Source organism: Petaurus breviceps, unplaced genomic scaffold, assembly GCF_028583685.1.
Source record: "Petaurus breviceps papuanus isolate PSGF00001 unplaced genomic scaffold, PetGlider_PUasm1.0 174, whole genome shotgun sequence".
Taxonomy (NCBI): Eukaryota; Metazoa; Chordata; class Mammalia; order Diprotodontia; family Petauridae; genus Petaurus; species Petaurus breviceps.
Genome location: NW_027185761.1, coordinates 58,734,457 through 58,754,601, shown reverse-complemented (window position 1 = coordinate 58,754,601; position 20,145 = coordinate 58,734,457). Strand labels below are relative to the sequence as shown.

The 20,145-nt window shown below is 45.7% G+C and overlaps 1 protein-coding gene across 1 annotated transcript in view; it reads right to left on the bottom strand.

Moving 5' to 3' along the window:
* Positions 1 to 9,642, bottom strand: part of LOC138158191 (protein C-mannosyl-transferase DPY19L1) — a 114,004-nt gene extending 104,362 nt beyond the window's left edge. Inside the window, exon 1 of the mRNA XM_069084280.1 lies at positions 9,342 to 9,642. Within this exon, the coding sequence (XP_068940381.1) occupies positions 9,342 to 9,642 (301 nt within the window). The remainder of the gene's footprint in view (positions 1 to 9,341) is intronic.
* Between the last annotated feature and the right edge of the window lie 10,503 nt (positions 9,643 to 20,145).

Sequence of the window (20,145 nt, the reverse complement as noted above, 5' to 3'; positions counted from 1 at the left end):
GGAAGGAAGGAAGGAAGGAAGGAAGGAAGGAAGGAAGGAAGGAAGGGAGATAGAGAGAGAAAAAAAGGAAGGGAGGAAGAAAGGAAAAAGCCTACATATATTTCAAGAAATCATAAAAGAAAACTCTCTCTTAGAAATAGAGGGCAAAGTTCCATCAGGGGAAAGAAAAAACACATCACTTATTGAGAGAAAAAGCCAAATGAAAACTCCTAGGAATATTACAAAATCCAAAGCTTCCAGGTCAACGAAGGATGCTTCAAGCAGCAAAGGGAAAGAACACAAATGTCAAGGAGAGACAGGCAGGGTCACACAAGCTTTAGCAGCCAACCTCTGAAGGAGTACAGAGCCTGGAATACAATGTTACAAAAGAGAATGACTTAAAACCAAGAATAACTTTTCCCAGCAAAGCAGAGTATAATAATGAGCATGAAATAGATCTTTTTTTTTCTTTTTGGAGTGAGGCAGGGGTTAAGTGGGTTAAGTGACTTGCTCGGTCACACAGCTAGTAAATGTTAAATGTCTGACGCCGAATTTGAACTCAGGTCCTCCTAACTCCAGGGCCCGTGCTTATTCACTGTGCCAATTAGCCACCCCAAAACCATTATCCTAATGTTTTGTTTTTGTTTTTTACTGTGGTTTTTTTTTTGGGGGGGGGACAGATCTTTAATGAAATGTAGGGCTCCCAAACAATCCTGACAAAAAGTTCAGGGCTGTGTAGAAACTTTGAAGTGCAAACATAGGGAGTTAAAGAGAAATGTAAAAAGGTACATTAAAGAACAACCATAAGGGACTAAATAAGGACAAACTGTTTACGTTCTAATATGAGGACATGATATGCACGTCCCCTCAGAACCCTATTGTATCATCATGAATTATAAAGGGAATCTAAAAAAGCAGAGGATCTAAGAGTGGTTCTGTCATGTTTTGAGGATCTTAAAAGATGAATGGAAAGGGAAGAGACAAGGAATATACTGAGGGAGGGGGCAAAGGAAGGATGAAGAAAATTATCTCACAGAGTGCAAACAAGGAAGAAAAGGTTGGGGGAGTGACACGTAAACCACACGTCTGAACTGAACAAAGGAGAAAAGAATTCACAGACATTCACACACACACACACAGAGTTGAATGCAGAATTATATTTCATTCAACAGCAAAATAAGAGAGAAGGGAATAAGAGGGAGAGAAGATTAAGGAAAGGACCTAGAAGCCCTAGGAACCATGACACTTAAAACATCATCTTGAGGGGCAGGAGATGCTGATACTTAACCTAAGGCTGGCACTGAGTGTGCTGGGTTACTGAATCTAGAAAGAATTCTGTGGAGAATGACAATCTTGAAATGCTTTTAAAAGTCACTGATCATCTATTTATTATTAAAGACAGAAAAAAAGGACACAGATAAACAACAAAATAAAGACAGTAATCTAGAAATGAAGGAAGCTCAGTACTTACTAGTACTAAAAATTACTAAATACCAGGAAATGATAAATTAAAAAAAATTTGTATAGTGTGCCTTTGACATTTCTGGGACCGAAGAATTTCATTAAGAAAGCTGGGACTAAAGGATTGCTGGATCAAAGAGTATGCATGGTTTGTAACCTTTGGGCATAGTTCCAAATTGCTCTCCAGTATGGTTGGATCAGTTCACAACTCCACCAACAGTGCATGATTTATTCTTTATGAAACTCTGCTGGCTCTTGGTGATCTTGGCTTCCCTTTTTAGATGTTCATAAACAATCCCTTTAATGATTTTTTCTGGGATTGAACTAGGAGTCAGGCAGATTCCTGGGACCGTAGTTTACCCATTTAACTCTTTGCCTTTTTTGCAAAGAGGGACATTTCCCTATCTCTAGTCCCACAATCCTTCTCTCATTCATTATGATCTTTCAGAGGTCATTGACAATGTCCAGCAGTCACTCCTGCTGACTCTTACTTGCTACTTGGTGATTTCTTTTGGCTGGGTCTGCTGACTGGTTTATAAATAATGTTAAAGTGACCTAACTTTGTACCATTTCTCCTGCATATCTGTAAGTGCTAGTTATACACCTGTCAGCCTACTTGCCTGTGGGCCCTGGCAGAGTCACTTTTCCTCCTGGGCCCTGAAGCCTGCTTCAGCAGAAGAAGGTGGCTCCTCAGGAGTTAGAAATGCCACCAAAATCATGGGGTCAGCCCAAAAAAGTATGAGCTCATTCCAAGTGGAGGGAAGGAACAGTGTCACCCACCTCAGCTAGCCCAGAGGTGCCAAAGCACTTTTCTCCTTCCCACCCACCCCCCTCTACTGGTTGATCTGAGGTCATACCTCTCTGTGCTGTTCATATATGGTAGAAAGTTATGGTTGGTGGAAGACCCCTGAGACTTGGCACCCCGTCATCTATCAGCCATGTACCCTCCTTCAGTATTCCCCACAGCAGACAGCTCAGATAACAATGGAGACCCAACTAGACCCAAGTGACAAGGATCTAACGGGAAGAGCTCCAGTCCCATCTCTATCCTTCCCTAGACTTTTACTGGTTACAAAGAATATCCTTCAATAATTCTCAATAGGATTCTTAATTTCTATTTTTTAGCCCATTTTTTCATTCCCGGGTGTAGTAGTTAGTTCATCACAAAATCATTTGGAAAGCAATTGCTTCTAAATGTGGGAAGTAATAGGAATAGAAGAATCTGATCTGTTTTACAAGCACTTTCTGTAAACCCCCAAAGTAGCCCCACCTCATACAGAAAATGGAAGAGTGCCTTCATTTAATCCCATATTTCTTCATCTCTGTGCTTATGAGTCTCACTGAATCACAGAAATTTAGAATTGAAAGGGCCTCAAAGATCATTTAGTCAGTCCACAAGCATTTAAGCCCTTCCTAGAGATATGGCACTGTGCTGTTTTATTTTTTGTTTTTGTTTTTTGCTTTTAGGAGGGCAAGTGGGGTTAAGTGACTTGCCCAAGGTGACACGGCTAATGAGTGTTAAGTGTCTGAGGCCAAATTTGAACTCAGGTCTTCCTGACTCCAGGGATGGTGCTCTATTCCCTGTGCCACCTAGCTGCCCCTCAGCACTGTGCTGTTTAACAATAAATAAATGCTAGATAGTCTAACACCTCAATCTACAGAAGGGAAGTCACTTTTCTAAAATCGCAGAAATAGAACTAAATCCCAGGCTTTCAGACACAAGGTCTGTGTTTTTTCTAGCCCATCATCCTGCTTCCCCTACAAGAGGCCTGGAGCTGCTGGGTTAAACTTTAAGGAACCCTAGACACTGAGAACATAAATTGCTTTTCAAGCATGTACCTTATTATGTAGTTGTTACTACTTCAATATAAAACTTTCAAAATGAAGACAAATACTTTTTTCACACAAAAAAGGCTTCAGTATTTCAGAAGATGTCTAATTTCATCAGTAAATACTCTGCAGCACACACCTCACCCCATCCCCTTCTCACTTGCTAAGAAAAATTAATCACCCCAAGGCCAGCCTTTGGATGATAAATCCCTTCAAATTTAATTAAGCTGGTCCTCCAAATACAGACAGAGTCTATCACAGGGCCTATCACCTAAGCCTTCCCAGTTCTGGAGGACCTGAGAGCTCGGGCTCATCTGGCACAGATTTCAAGAAGCCAAGATGCCTCCTTTGCTACAGTGAAGCTGGGGGGGTGGGCTTCCGGGGAGAAATCCTCAGCTACGAAACATGTCATCAAGTTTTGTTCAAGAGGGTTTGGCAATGCCAAGCAGATCTTGATGATTGTGGCTGCTGCCCAGCAACGCAATGGCTACTCAGATACCTTTGGTCAAGGTACTGAAGATGCCATTCATACAGGCCAAGAAGCTGTTAAGGTGTCTTCCAACTCTAAAGTTCTAAGACTCTCTTTCTCATAATCCCTGAGAAGCATCTAAAGAGCTTTGAATATAGTCCAAGCAAGGGTGTGAACTGTACAGAGAGCTGTTATACTCTACTTTTCAGTGGAGACAAATTTGCCAAACTGAGTCCATTCCTTTTTTTTTTTTTAAAGCAATTGGGGTTAAGTAACTTGCTCAAGGTTACACAGCCAGGTGTTTCTGGGTGGGTGCTAAGTGTCTGAGCCCAGATTCGATCCCCAGGTCATCCTGACACTGGAGCCGGTGCTCTTACTCGCTGAGCTACCTGGCTGCCCCATAAACATTTTTTTTTGCCTTTTTTTTGGGCGGGCAATTGGGGTTAAGTAAGTTGCCCAAAGTTACAAGGCTATTTGTGTGTGTGTGTGTGTGGGTGTTAACTGTCTGAGGCCGGAACCGAACTCTGGTCCTCCTGACTCCAGGGCCGGTGCTTTACTCACTGCGCCACCTAGCTGCCCCCAGACTGAGTCCACTCTAATACCCATGCAGGGTGGTCAGCCACCTGTCCTGCTCTGCTCACTCAGTTTTCTTAAGCATCAGCTTGGACCACAGAGCCACAAAAAAGAACTATCTTCGGCAGGCCAGAGACTCATGGGCAATCTTGGTCAGTGACAGTAGCAAGTTGACTCAAGCTTGATGAACTCTCATCCTTGCTGAAGGGCATTTTGCAAAGCTGCATTAAACACCATGTATCTATCTCTGCAGGGCACAATTTCCATCTAAGCTCTAGGCAGCCATCTCTGAAAGGATGCAGCAATTCCCAGAAGCTCCCAGAGTCCTCTTTTTTGGCCCATGTAGATCCTCCCTCAGGGCATTAAATGGCAGAAGCTAATCAGTCACTCCTCCAGGCACCCGATACCTGTGAAGATGGCAGGCAAGCAGCCAAAGCCCATCACAGAAGATGGCCCAGGGGCCCAGGCACTGTTCCTTCTCTCCACATGGAATGAGCTCATACTTTTTGGGGCTGACCCCATGATTTTGGTGACATTTCTAACTCCTGAGGAGCCACCTTCTTCTGCTGAAGCAGGCTTCAGGGCCCAGGAGGAAAAGTGACTCTGCCAGGGCCCACAGGCAAGTAGGCTGACAGGTGTATAACTAGCACTTACAGATATGCAGGAGAAATGGTATAAAGTTAGGTCACTTTAACATTATTTGTAAACCAGTCAGCAGACCCAGCCAAAAGAAATCACCAAGTAGCAAGTAAGAGCCAGCAGGAGTGACTGCTGGACATTGTCAATGACCTCTGAAAGATCATAATGAATGAGAGAAGGATTGTGGGACTAGAGATAGGGAAATGTCCCTCTTTGCAAAAAAGGCAAAGAGTTAAATGGGTAAACTACAGTCCCAGGAATCTGCCTGACTCCTAGTTCAATCCCAGAATAAATTATTAAAGGGATTGTTTATGAACATCTAAAAAGGGAAGCCAGGATCACCAAGAGCCAGCAGAGTTTCATAAAGAATAGATCATGCACTGTTGGTGGAGTTGTGAACTGATCCAACCATTCTGGAGAGCAATTTGGAACTATGCCCAAAGGGTTAAAACAAACCATGCATACTCTTTGATCCGGCAATACCACTAATAGGTCTATATCCCAAAAAGATTTAGGGGAAAAAAAAGGGAAAAGGACCTGCTTCTACAAAAATATTCATAGCAGCTCTTTTTGTGGTGGCCAAGAACTAGAAATGGAGAAAATGCCCACAAATTGGAGAGTGGCTACACAAGCTGTGGTATATGATTGTGATGGAGTATTACTGTGCTATAAGAAATGACAAGTGGGAGGATTTCAGAAAAACCTGGAAAGACTCACATGAACTGATGCAAAGAGAGAACCAGGAGAATCCATTGTCAGCAATACAGCGATCCAAGATAACACCAAATGACTAATAATGAAGCAACTATCTGCCTCTAGAGAAAAAACTAATGTCGTCTGAATAAGGACAAGATATTTTTCACTTTCTCTGATTCTTTTTTTTTGTTCAGGTCTTCCTGCACAAAATGACTAATATGGAAATGTTCTACATGACTGCGCTTGTATAACCTGCATCAGATTGCTTACCATCTCAGGGAGGGCAGGGAAGGAGGGATAGGGGAGGGACTGGAACTCAATACTTTTTTTCAAAAATGTGGAAAATTGTTTTAACATGTAATTGGGGAAAAATAATACTGAAAAAAAAAAAAAAAAGAATTGGTCATGCCAGACTAGACTCGTTTCTCTCTGAAACGCTCTCCTGGCTACATATACTACAGCTCACTCCAGGGCGGGTATCTCTACGCCCTGGAAGCACAGTCCCTCAGAGGCGAGAGTGCCCAGTCAGCCAGGCCTCCTTCTCCCCCTTGACGCTCTCCCCGCTGCACTCGAGAAGGCCTTTACCAAGGCCCAGGACTTGCTACTTCTTCCTCCCCCAGAGCTCCCCTTTTCCAGCTTCCTTTACATTTCTCTTCCCTCCTTAGAATATAAGCCCCCTGCGAGCAGGGCTGGTCTTCCTTCCTACTAAATGTGTACTCTCAGCACTTAGCACAGTACATGGAACTCTGTAAGGGCTTCATAAAGGCTCCAGAGCTGATTTAGAGATTGAAAGGATCTCCTTAGTATAATGGGCTGAATCTACTAAGATAAAATTTAATAGAAAAATGTATGATTCTATGACTGGGTTCAGGAATCCAACTTCACAAGCGAGGATGAGGAAAGCAATGCTAAACAAGTGTCTGTGAAGAGAAAATCTAGGGAGAATATGGCAGTTTTCTGAGTGTCTGAATGACTGTTATATGGAAAAGAATCAGATGTGTGAGTGCTCTGCTTGGCCCTTGAGAATCCAGCTAGAAGCAATGGGCAGAAGCCACAGAGAGGCCTGACAGGAAAAAAGACCTTTAGACAATGAGAACAATCTAGAAACAACATGGGCTTCATCCTCTCTCTCACTAGGGGTCTGCCAGCAAAGGCTACACTTTCTTACTCCAGGATGCCCCTCCATCTCAGATTCAGCCATCTGACCTATCCTTCAAAAAGGGAAGACTCATAGAAAATATGCAGAAAGGACAGAAACATATTTTTCAGCAAAAAGGCAGCAAAATATGATACTATAATTATTTTAAGATTTACATTAATGTATGAATGAAGTAGACTGCTTCCTTCAATGATAAACTGAGGGAAACAACCCAAGTACAGATGCTTTGTGTCTGCAAAGAGGCCTCTGAAATAAATCATCCTGTCATCAGTTTTCAAATTAATATTATATATTTACCTTTAATTGGCTAAAACAAATTTACCTAAGAATCACATGGAGTTAACCACAAGGTTATAGTTTCTCACATTCCAAGTTTTTTTTTTTTAAGTTTTCCTGATTTGGGGCGGGTGGGTATTAAATAAAACTTTTTTCTAGTTTAAAAAAAAACTTTATGGGACAACTTAAAGAAGGTTTCTTTCCCCACTCCACCCCCAGAAATGTTTGAGGCTGTTTAATTTCTAATGAGACTAAAGTGATAGATCTCTGAGGAATTTCCTTCTCAATCTACATTCCCTGTATCTAAGGAACACTTTGCTGGGTTCCATAGCCCTGCCTTCATACCTAACTCCAAGCCTTTAGGGCCTAAATTATCTTTTTATCTGGGGGAGGAGGGGAGAGACATAGAGTTGAATTAGTAGCACTATCCAAAAGACACAGAATTAGGCTGGTAGGGGAATTATTTTATCAATTTACCATTTAACTTTGAAAAATTTGCTGTTTTACCAACTGAATAACAACTCCATCTTGAATTCATTAGGTTTTCCCAAAAAAAGTCCGATAGTTGAACAAAACGCTTTAACAATGAAGAAAAACTACTTACAAAGCATTAAAGGTAGGTTTTGGGGGGTTTGTTTTAAACCAAACACTAAATCACTTAAAAGCTTGTTCACTTTCTAGTACTGACATTCTGTGGTTTCTTTGGACTATTCCCATGTTTTAAGAGAAGCAGAACTGTGGTGAGTGGCTCCAGAGCTCCAGGGCCTGGATCTGAATCTAAACAACGAGGCTTGCTACTGGTGTGACCTTGGGCAAGTCGCTAGGCCTCAGTTTCCTCACTTGCAAAAAGCAGAAGTAGGACCAAATGATCCTCCCATTCTAAATCCTCAGCCTCAGGAACTAAGCCTGCAGCACAGACATAGAAAGGCAAACTGACATCGGGACTCTTCTGAATCCCACTGGCTGGGATACTCAAGCATTTATCGAGGCTCCTACAAGACGCCAAGCACCTTGGCCCGCTAGGAAGATGCAAAGACAAAAACAAAGAAAGAAACAACTTCTTTTTTCCAGGCGTTTACATTGTGGCAGGGGCAACGAAATGAACAAGTGTAAGTATCCAGAGAACAAATACAATGTCAATTACAAAGCTACAATAGCTGGAGTGCGCTACCCTGGGGGGGTCAGAGCTGCACCCCAAAAGGAGGCGGGGGTTTTCGGCGTCGAGGTCAGGAGGGCCACCACCCTCCTGGGGGACTGGGGAGTAGTCAGGGAAGACGTGTGGAGAGAAGCAGCTAGCACTGCGGTGCTGGTGCTGTCAGAGAAGAGCAGACAGCTCAGGAACCTCGATGTTCTCAGTAAAGGAGGGAGAGAAGGAAGACAGAACGAGAGAAGTCTCAGAGCACTGGCTCTAGGGGAGGATCTGGGTTCAAATCCCACTTCTGACACCTTAGGGCAAGTCAATTCGCCTGAAGAACCCCAGTTTCCTGGGTTAGTCAACGAAACGTTGATTAAGCGCCCACCATTATGAAGGCGTTGGCAGAGATGACCTCTGAGGTCTCCCACATCGCTCCCTCTGCCTAATTCCGAGAAGTTACACAGGAGCTGGTGGCGGCATTCATGGAGACAGTTTGCACTTCGGGAGTTCGCCACTCTGTAAAATCAGCTCTATGCTGTGCAGTTACAAGAGCCGCTGACCCACACATTGGGAGAGAATGGGCATAGGGGGAGATGCCCCGCCCCGACAAACTCTAGAAGATGAGGAGGGGGTGGGGAGGGATGCCACAGCCTCTGAAGTCCCCTCCAGCTCCGGATCCCCAAGTTACTAACGGAAGGGCTGCTGGTTTGCATTCGAGGAGCCATTCCACACCGGGAGCTCGCCACGCAGATGAAACCCCAAGTTCCTCGCCCCTCCCCCCGCCCGGTAAAATTAAACCCGAGCTCTGGGTAAAGCGGAGCCGCCCAATTACAGTCGGCTCGGTGCGGTCTCGGACCCGGCGGCCTGGAGCTCCGGGGACAGCTTTTGGGGAATCCTGGAGGCAATGGGGGAAAGAGAAAGAGGAGGGAGCACCGAGGAAGAGGAGGATCCACACCTTCCTCCGGCCGGGAAAGAGCTGGGACCCGCCCCCCCCCCCCGCCCCCGCCCCCCCCCCCGGATCCAAGTCCAATTAGTCTGCGCCGCGGACCCCGAGCCACCCGGGGAGGCCCGGGTCACCGCCACAGCCCGCTCCCAACTTGGCGCGCCCCGGCCGGCCCGCTCACCCAGCAGCAGCGTGGTCCACGTCCGGCCCCAGCCGCCCGCCGGCCGCTGGCCCAGCCGGGCGCGCAGCCCCGCCGACACGCGGGACAGGAGGCTGCGAGGGGGGTGCGCGGGCTCGGGCCGCTGCCCCTTCCTGCCGGGCCGCCGCCCGCCGCTGGGGGGCGCCGCCGGGAGCCCGCGGCCGCCGGGCTGCTCCCGCTCGAGCTCGGGCTCGCCGGCGCCCACGGCCCGGCGCGGCTGCGGGGAGGCGCGGGGGGGAGCGGCCGCCGCCTCTCGATGCTTGCTCCGCGCCTGCACGACCATCTTCTCATACTCCGCGCCCGCCTCGGACGGACGCCGCCGGGACGGGCGCGGCGAGCCTCCCTCGGGCGGCGCCGCGGCCAGCGCGCCCCGTCTCCCTCCGAGCCAGCGGCGGACTGGCCGCCCGCCTGGCTGCGAGCGAGCGAGCTGGCGAGCGGACGGACTAACTGACGGACTGACGGAGCGCGGGCGGGATCAGCGGGACCCGCGGGGCGCGAGCCGGACGAGGACGCGCCGCGCCGATTGGCCGGCGCCGCGGCTGGGGGCGGGGCCGCGCCCGGGGCCACGCCCCCAACGGTTCGCGGCTGCCCCGGCGGCGGGGCCTCCGGTTGTCAGGGCGACGGGAGAACGCTGGGGAGGAGGGGCGGCGGGAGCGGGGAGGGCGGAGACGCCGGGCACCCACCGCGCGCGAGCGCGCACAGTTGCCAGCCCAAGCCTCCCCGCCTGCCGCGGGCACGCGCACTTCCGGGATCGGAGCGCGCCCTCCGCGCTCCCTCGCCTCTGCCCCACGTGGACGCCGGCTGTGGTCCGCGGGGTCCCCCTCCCGGGGACCGAGAGCGGCGAGACCGAGGTTCCGGCTGCCCTCGGGAGCCCAGCGCCACCCCGCCCCCGGCCTGGTGCGTCTCCCGAGTTCTCCCCCCAACCCCTGGGGGCGGGAGGTCCGCGCTCCAGGCTGCCCCAGCCTCAGTTTCCTCCCCAGGAGGAGCGGCAGCTGCACCAAGCCAAGAGCCCGGGGTGGGAAAGATTCCTCTGCCCGAGTTCAGAGCTCCCCTCGCCCTCTTCCTCACCGGCACCCTGGGCGAAGCACGTCATCTTGTCTGCCTCAGTTTCCTCATCTGTAAAATGAGCTGGAGAAGGGAATAGCAGATCACTCCAGGGTCTGCCAAGAAAACGGGACACGCCGGATGGACTGGACACAGGGAAGGGCGCATGCCACTGTCCTTCCAAGGACTCTGGGTGAGGATCGCAGAGGGAAAGCCCTGGTCGGTGGTGCTGCGAGTGAGAGCCCTTCCTGGGCTTCCCGTGCCATGGCTGGGACTGCCCTCATTGTCCAGCGCCAAGAAGCTAACCCGAGCTGGACGCGCTGGGTGGAGGAAGGGGGTACCGCTGCCTTCTTGACCCCAAGACCCAGAGTAAACTGAAACTCTTAAGACTTTAATCCTTATGGAAATGCAGTCACAAATGGCTTTCAAATCTGGGAGTTTTAACGCCACCAACAAAGACTTTAAAAAAGCAGACAAGCGAGAAATACTCGAGTCATAAGGGAAATCAGAGTGAAGAAATAACTGGGGGAAGAGCTTCCAGAGGTTTTCCTAGATGTTGATTTGGGGGCCAGTATTCTTACTACTTCTAGAAACATGTCCAGGGGGCTCCCAGTCCAGATCCTAGCATTCTCCCCTTTTCCTTCTCTCTCCTCCCTCGCTTCTCCAAACTCCTTGAAAAAGCCGTCTAAAAGTAACTTAGAAACACTTGAGAACTCTTATAAACAATTCCAGACGGCCAGTGATCAGAATTATACCTGTCTTTTGGGGGTTGGGGGAACGGATGAACTAACAGACAAAAACACTAGGTTCAGACGTGACCAATGTGGGGGGTTTGCTTACTACTCCTACTTATCAGAGCTTGGTTTAGTTTTTCGGTGGGGATTGTAGAAGAGGTGAGAGGGAGAGAAAAATGCTCATGGAAATATAAAGAGCATAAAGCAGGCGCCTCAATTTCCTTTCTTCTCACGCTTGCCTATCGTTGCAATGTCCTCCAACCTCATTAAACTGAAACTCTTTCAAAGCTCCCAACAGTTATCACCTCTCCACTGCATCTGACATTGCTGAGCTCCCTCTCCTCCCTGATTCTTCCTCCTCTCCTACTCTTTACATCCTTCCACCACCATGTTCCGTGCTTTTTTCTGATTCGTCATCCTCTACCTCCCATGACTGTGAATGTAATTCAAATGTATTTCAAAGCTCTGGCTTCCTTAACTTACCCGTGGTGACCCAGTTCCTAGGGACTGTTACCATCTCTATGCAGGTCAGATGCCTTAGACTTGTCATCTTAGTCTTAGAAGCCTTCCTCAGTTTGATTCATGCATCAACAACATCCCACTTGTTCTTTGAAACTGAAGGTCAACTCAAAACGTCCAAAACAGAACTCATTCTACCTAGCCTAGTTCTTGACTTCAGTGCTCTCACCTCCTCCTGCATCCCACCTATGCCACATCTCATTATTTCTATCTCCACAAACCCTCAGACAGAGAACCCTGTCCTTTCTCCTCCCCCAGCCACCATCCTGATTCAGATACTCATTATCTCCCTCCTAAACTACCTGCCAGTAGTTTCCTTCAAACTCTGCTCTTCAGCCCTCCACCCAGCTGTTTCGGTGGCTCCCCCTGCTTTATTTCTCAAGTCCAGCCACAGGCCCCGTACCCCAATCGCACCCAGCTGTCTCCACCTCACCCTGGCCTCTTGGAATCTCTGGTTTCCTTCAAGACTCTGCCCAAACCCTTTCCAGCTGCTGCTGGGCCCTTCCCAAAACGAAGTTCATTGTGTATTGATTTCTGAATGCATTTGATACATCTGCATATCGATAAAACGGGACCTCCCTGGGGACTTATATCCTTGGTATCCTCTGTGCTTGTTAAAATGTCAAACACAAGCATTTGGTACTTGAGCTAATTGTTTTTCCTTTTCAATTTTATTGGGCTTCTTTAGAGTCTTGTGGCTTCTAAAGAACGGTCCAGCTTCCTTCCATCTCTCACCTCACTTCTCTTTCAGCCCTACTCTCTTTCTCTATATTCCCACCTTTCTCCCCCACAGTGACAGTCCTAGGCCAAAGGGGTCCAGGGAGGGCTGGATCAAGTCTCTTTTTCTCCCTCCACCAGCTTAGTTGAGTTTGATTCTGCTGGTTTCTCTCAGTTTCTGGTTCAGGAGTTTTAAAAGTATCTTCCTTCAGCAGCTATTCTGCCTGCAAAGAACAACCAGAAATAGGAACCCATGATGACTCCAGCTCTTTTTCCTCTACAAGCACGTCACCCAGAGAATCTGGACTGGTAGAAATCATCAGCAAGACATTCGATGCTCAACTTCAGGCAAAGGTCCAACATGCGTTTGTTGACGGCCCTCAGTGGCAACGCAGAATGACTGGAGATGGCCTGGTTATAGTCTTTGTGATTGGTTCTGGGATCTTTCTGCTATTACTCTCATAACTTGAACGATTAAATACTTAAGATGCTCTGGTTTATAGATGCCACTAGAAAGCCCCTTCCCCAAAGACATAGGATTTTATCATATTTAACATAGTTCAGATGGGTCATTTGGGAATCACCTCTGTTTGGTTATGCCAAAGCTATGATTAGGTCTATTAATCTTGTCCAGATTTGGAGAAAGAGTACAAAAGTCACTGAAAATCAGTCTGTCTCAAGGAAAACCAAACAAGGAACTAAGAGGGAAATTCTCTTGGAGAAATATGGTTAAGCCAGCAGAACTTACTCTGAATGAACCTATACTGTCTCCTAGTGATCACTGATTGAGCCAATATTTGTTTTTTTAAAAGCCCCTTTTGTAAAATGTAAGAATTATTCATGCATTTTGTCATGACCCAGTACAAATTAACACCACAGATTAGTGTATCTCATCAGGTATTGTTAGTGACTCTGTGGTCTGTTTTGCTTGTGTTTTCCTCTGTTACAAAGCAAGGTTGAATGAGGGGGGGAAACAATAGTATTCAACAATAAAATTTTCTCTTTTTAAATAAAAATATCTGTCAATTATTTCGTTGGAAATGTAAGGTGGATTATTTGTTGGGAAGTGACTCATGATACCAGTAGCTTGATACAGTGTTAATTTTTTTGTTTAAAAACTAAACAATTGAAGTAAAAGTAGGAGTAAAGAAAACCAAGTATTTACTGAGTGAGCAAGCACTCTGATCTATCATCACGAGCTTATGATATTTGTGTTTCTATCTTGTTAAATGTTAAGGATTTATTCTTTTTTTCAATATCAATTATTTAATAATCAAGTAACAGAGAAAAACAGGAAAGTTTAAAGACAGTGAAGAGCAAAAATACTATTCCATATGCTTTGCTCTCTAAGGATGACCTTTGTGAATATTTTTTTTTTTTTGCAGCTTCAAACCTAGTTACATTTTGATCTCTTCAGACTTCACATTGGTCCAGTGTACAAGATTTCCTATCACCTGAGTGTTTAAAAAACTGAGATGCTTTTCTTTAGACTTATGAAAGATTTAAAGCACCTCGTTAGCTTGTCGTTTTAAGAGACACGCATGTCACAATCCTGTCTCACAGCCTATGTATTTCAATTTAAAAAGATTTTCTGACATTTAAAGAGATTCTTGTGTTTTCATGATACTTTTTCATACTAATTTATTTCCATCTGTGAGGTCGGTCAGGTGGATTTTTCTCAATGCACAGAAAAAGCCAGTATTCCTAAAAAGATTCTACCTTTCAGAAATTAATTCTCAATTTCCAGCATTCTCTTATGTTTTCAAGATAGCAGATCCCTTTACAAAGATGGTTGTTTTGAAACATTTCAAAGTCTAGGCCAGAAGTTTTAAATCTGCAAACTATTGTGAAAATCTAGGTTGGGACCACCCCAGCTGTAGAGTTCTTTCAACACCCATCACAAATTATTTTGTGATTATCTGGCCAATGTCAAATTAAAAATACATCAAGTAAGGATTTGTTTTTTATCTTATGTTATTAACTTAACATTTTTATAGTGCTTTAAAGTCTACTATTACCCCAATTTTACAGATGAAACTGAGGCAGGCAGAGGATAAGGGACTTGTCCAGGGGTCACACAGCTAGCGAGTGTCTGAAGTAGGATTTGAACTCAAATCTTTGGACTTCAAATTCACCCCAAAAAACTATGCCATGCAGCTACTCTATGTGTGTGTTTGTTTTTGTGAGTGGTTATTAAGTTTATCATTTGAAAAGGTTCTACCATGTGTCTCCTCTCCTTTCCCGAAGGCCACGAGGCCACAGGAGGGGTCTTTGGGAGGTAACAAAAACAGATGCTTTCCTGCTTCTCCTCTGCTTGGAAGCCCTTATCTCCCTTCAGGCAGCTCCAGGGTGGCCACCTCACTCATCTTCACTGCCATCCATCTCCTCCCCTCCAAATTAAAGAGATTCACCTTACGTACATTTTGTACGTACATACTTCTGCCCATGTTGTCTCCCCCTGAGGGCTGGAGCTATTGCAATTTTGTCTCTGTGTCCCCATCACACTGTACAAAGACTGGCATGTGGTAAAGAATAAATGTTTCCTGATCTATTGATTAAAATAGTATCGAAAAAGAAAAAATGCCAAATTTATTAGATTCAGTGTGCATTCTTCAGAGAGGAAGCTTATGCTGGGCATCGTGCTTCCACTTCTGGAGCTGGAGTTCTGGGACAAGGACCAAGAGCCTGGCATAGGCTGAAAGTAGAAATGTCTGAGGAACAAGGGAGGGATGGAGAGGGAGGTGAGGGCCTGTATTTGATCTCTTCTTCCTCCCTCTAGATAGTACTGGACAATGGTAGGGAATGTAACAACATTTTAACAGCTGCCCATCTTGCCCCTACCACCAACAGAATCTTCTCTGCTCTCCATCTCGCAGTATTTGTTCACACACACTCACTCCCTCACAACTCTAAGGGTGACTAATTTTGGATGTGGAATCAACTCTTTTCTTTGGTACAGACTGGCAGCTCAGCTGTAATAAAGTCTTAGGAGTTTCCTAGAGCACTGAGAGGTATGTGACAATAGACAGGATTCAGATTAAGCATTCTTCCAGACTCTAAGGCAAGCCTTTTATCCACTACACCATGTTAAGTTTCATATCTAAATAGAAAAAAAAACCGAATGTAGGAGAAAACAACCACAAAATCAGAAGGAAAACGGATGTAAGTTCTATCTCCCTCTATTGACCTATCTACAAAATAAAAAGTCATGGAAAACGGTAGGCAAGCATCCATAACTAGGGCAAGGCAACTGGGGCTTTGCCACAGGACACTGAAATTATAAGCACTTATGTGCCTTCAGCAGTAGAAACAATTCATCTTGGCTCACAGTTAGTAAAAATAATGAGTTAAAATCAGAAGCTACCAGATGGCATGAATCTTCCCTTTTCCTCCTCCATCCCAAGATGATTGCCTCCTCAGCCCGCCCTGGTGATATTCCCAATGACAGCCTCTGAGTGTCGCTGGAAGATCTGTCTCCACCCCACCTTGTTCCAACTGTCAGAATCAGAACTGCTATGGTTGGGACAGGTTTGCCAAACCACTGATTCTTCTTCTCCGGCCCCTTCTAAATAGCCCAGTTAGCCAGTGAGAAGGATGCTTTGGGGAATGAGACATGGCCAGAAACTTTTTTTTTTCTCCTGAAGTACCAGAGCATGAGAAACTTTGCAGGAAAGCAGCCAAAGAAGAGCCTTGGGGAATATGAAGGAAATGGAAAACAATCTAGGATTAGGAGGCTATGAACTGTACATTTACCCAACACTGCTCAGAGCAGCAAAGGTATGGGCCTCTCTCTCTCTCTCTCTCTCTCTCTCTCTCTCTCTCTCTCTCTCTCTGTCTCTCTCTCTCTCTCTCTCTCTGTCTCTCTCTCTGTGTCTGTCTCTCTGTCTCTGTCTTTCTCTGTCTCTCTGTCTCTCTCTCTCTCTCTCTCTGTCTCTCTCTCTTTGGCTGATGAAACAAGCAAAAAAAAAAAAAATACAAGGCCAGACAAGTCATGTGAGCCTCAAAGACAGAATGTTTCATAAATGATGGCCAAACAAGTATTTTCTTCCAGGTTTTGGGAAAATGTGTTGCCCACTAGCACCAGGAAGAAACACATCCTGTCTTGTATTGTGTTCTGAGTGGAAATGAAATACTCACCTTACATGGAGAACTCGCTTCAGGCCACTAACTCTTGTCCCTTTTACTGGGTGCTTCCAAATGCATTATGGGACTATCCTGTAGTGGTGAATCACAGGTCTTCTCCACAGAGAAGTCTCTGGAGCATACTTAGCCCTGATGCCCCTTAAAGATCACGGGCTTAGAGTGACTATGCAGAGAATCAATTTTGTTCTTGCCAGGGGACGGAGCAGATTCATCTCCCTATCCTGGGTTAAGGAGTGTCAAGCTTCCTTAGAAAGTTTATAGCAGGCTCCTCTCCAAGCTATGAATAAGGCAAGTACAAAATAAAAAGGAAGCAAAAACAAAAATAGGAAATCGACAACTATTTAGAGAAGCTAGCTCAGGAGGGGAGGGAAGAGTCCTCCAAAGAGGCCTCAGCGGTACAGGGCATACAAGGCTGATTTATCAGGGTGGGAGGTGAACAAATGGCAGAAAGTGAACTTGTTGGAATATTACAGGATCATAGGGCATGATAAGGGGCAGCTCTAGAGTTAGAAAAAGCTGGTTCCATCCTGGCTTCGTGGCTCCAGACAAGGAATGATGGTGGTGCATGCTTCTCATCTTTTGGCCATTCATTTCCTGACAGGATCCATATGTTTTGCTTGAAATTGTACTTTAATGTTACAAAGGCCTGTTCAAGTGGGGAAGGCAGAGGGAGAAGGGAGAGAATTATCACTAGGAAGGGGAGGTAGTATTAAAAAAAAGCACCGACAAAACATTTTTTTAAAACAGTCTATATCAGCCACATTGAGTTCAGTGCTTTCTTGCCATGCTCTGCTCCCCTAAATGAAAAGGAAACAGAGCTAGTACACAAGCTGCTGGGGCCTCCAGAGAAGCACCTGAGCAGTCCTTTGGATAGATTGTAAGGAAAGCCTGATTAGAAGGAAAGCAGAAAATTGGGGGAAAATATTTATGTCCAGTTTCTCTGATAAAGGACTCATATCTCAAATATACAGAACACAGAGTCAAATTTATAAGAATATGAGTGATTCCCCAATAGGGTCAAAAGGATATGAACAGGCAGTTTTTGGAAGACGTAATCAAAGCTATATATAGTCGCATAAAAATGCTTTAAAATCATTACTGATCAGAGAAATGCAAATTCAAACAACTCTAAGGTACCATCTCATAACTATCATATTGGCTAAATTTATTTAAAAGAGGAAAATGACAAATTCTGGAGAGTATATACTAATCCAATCACTTTGAGAGCAATGTGGAATTATGTCTAGAGTTAGGAAACTGTGTATACCTTTTGGCCCGGCAATACTACTACTAGGTCTGTTCCCCAAGGTGAAGAGAAAAAGGAAAAAAGCCTATGTGTTCTAAAATATTTATAGCAGTTCTCTTTGTGGTTCAAACCAAATTCAAACTTTGTGAAGTCCAGATTCAGTCGAAGGCTACACTTTGGATCCAGAAGATATGTGACCTCAAGGCCACAGGGTCCCTGCCCCTGGAAAGAAAGTGTGGCATATGATTGTGGTAGAATAATACTGTGCTGTAGGAAATGATGAGCTAGTTGGTTTTAGAAAAACGTGGAAAGAATTGCATGAAATAACACAGAGTGAAACCAGGAGAACCAAGAGAACATTGTATACAGTTACAGCAACATTGTTCAAATAAATAGTAACTGTGAGTGACTGTGCTATTCTGTGTAATATAACCATTCAAAGCAACTACGGAGGACTTAGGAAGGAAAATGCTCTCCACCCCTAGACAAAGAGCTAGTCCATGGAAGTCTGTATGTACTGTGTAGTTCTACGTGTGTATCTATATCAAATGTTGGCCTTCTCTGATGTGGGCTGGGAGGGAGGAAGGGAGGGAAACAATTCGGAACTTAAAATAAATTTAATTAATTAAAAAGAAAAAACAAAGAAAGCCCAAGGGGAAAGGCTGTGTCTATTTCAGATCACAGAAAACCACTGAAAGAGCTAACCAATGACTGGCAGATGTCAGTACAGTCTAGACTAAGCCATGTAGTTCAGGAAATAATGGTCTGGTTCTAGAACCTTCTGTGGTCCCTGCACAGAATCCCAGGACCGTGGAGCAGGCAGGGGGACCTCAACTGCCTTCAAGTCTAACCCATCCCCGAAAAGGGAATCAGGTCTAAAAGGCTGCTGAAAAGTGACCATGCCTCCTCTCCTGGGAAAGCCGATGACATTTTGGGCAACTCTGACCTTAGGAAGCTTCCCTTCCTTGGAGCACAAGCCTGACTCCATTTTGCAGGATCCAGTTCAAACCCCTCAGTCAGCATTCCCAACACCACAACTCCAGCCTTCTCTCTCACATGACAGTCAGGCTGATCACTTGAAGACCCTTTAGGACCATATAAATCCCAAGATCAAGGAGCTTTGATTTAGCACCTGCTGTGTTCCACATACTGCAGGAAAGGCCTCAAACAAAACCTTTCCTACAGTTTAACAGGGGAGACAAGACGCAAGCAGCTACATGCACACAAGATACAGACATGAACTTCTGAGGTTATGTAGTCCAACTCTCTCCCATTTTCCAGATGAGAAAACTTTCCATGACTGACCCAAGGTAGTGAGCAGCAGAGCTGGGAACTGAACCCAAAGCTCCCAACTCTACATACTGTGTTCTTTCCACTTTACCTCCATTCCTTTCCCTTCCTTCATCAAAGCCTACCCACCCTTCAAAGGCAAAGGCAGATACCTCCTCTTTTTCAGGATCTCTCCCTTCCTTGGATTCTGATAGGATGTCTTGGGCAGGCAGCAAGCGGTAAAGCCAAGTTTTCAGAACAGATACTTCTGTTCACATTTTGTCTCCCTTTGTATCCTTCATTTCGTCTTGCTTGTATTTAGATGTAGGTATTTTTATACCAAGGAAATAAAAGGTCCTATCCCACTGTTTTTTATTTTTATTTTCTCTCCAGCTAGATTCTCCATTCCCTGAGGTCAGAAGCCCTGTGAACAGCTGGGGTGAAACAGAGGGAACCCTGGGCCTTGTCTTTGGGAGAGTTCTAGGCCTGAATGTGTGAGCTTTGATCATGGGGCTAACACTGGATACTTGCACTGTCTGCCTCACAATGTGGCTATGAGGAAAATGCCTTATAAGTAGAAAGTGCTCAAGAAATGTGGGTTGTTACTACAGTGGGGGGATCAGCACATACAGAGAATGCTGCTGACATGTTTCCCCCATGGAAGGAGGAGGGCCTACTCCTGCTTCCAGGAGAGCTGTGACAACAGTCAATGGAAGGAACTTGGAGAGAGTTTGGAGCATGGTGGCACGTAACTGGCTCTGGTCTCCTAACCACACAGTGGACAGCAGCCTGACAGGCTGTGCTTGTACAAAAACGAGTGTGATAGTAATGGCAATTAAAGATTCCCCTGTATTGGCTTGGTTTTCAAATTGATTGTATTAAAACCCAGAGTTTGTTAATCCCACCTGTGGGATGGGCTTGTTGATGTGAAAAGAAAGTCCTGAAGTGGGAGGAGCTGGTGATGTAGATTTGGAGAGACAAGAGAGAGGCGGAAGTTCTTTTTGGAAGCAGCACCTCGTGGAGAGGGAGAGACTAAGAGATTGCTGGTGGCCGCTTTGAATTGCCCTGGACTTTTGAGACCTGCCCCCTGAGCTGCCAAGGACTGAGGAGACAT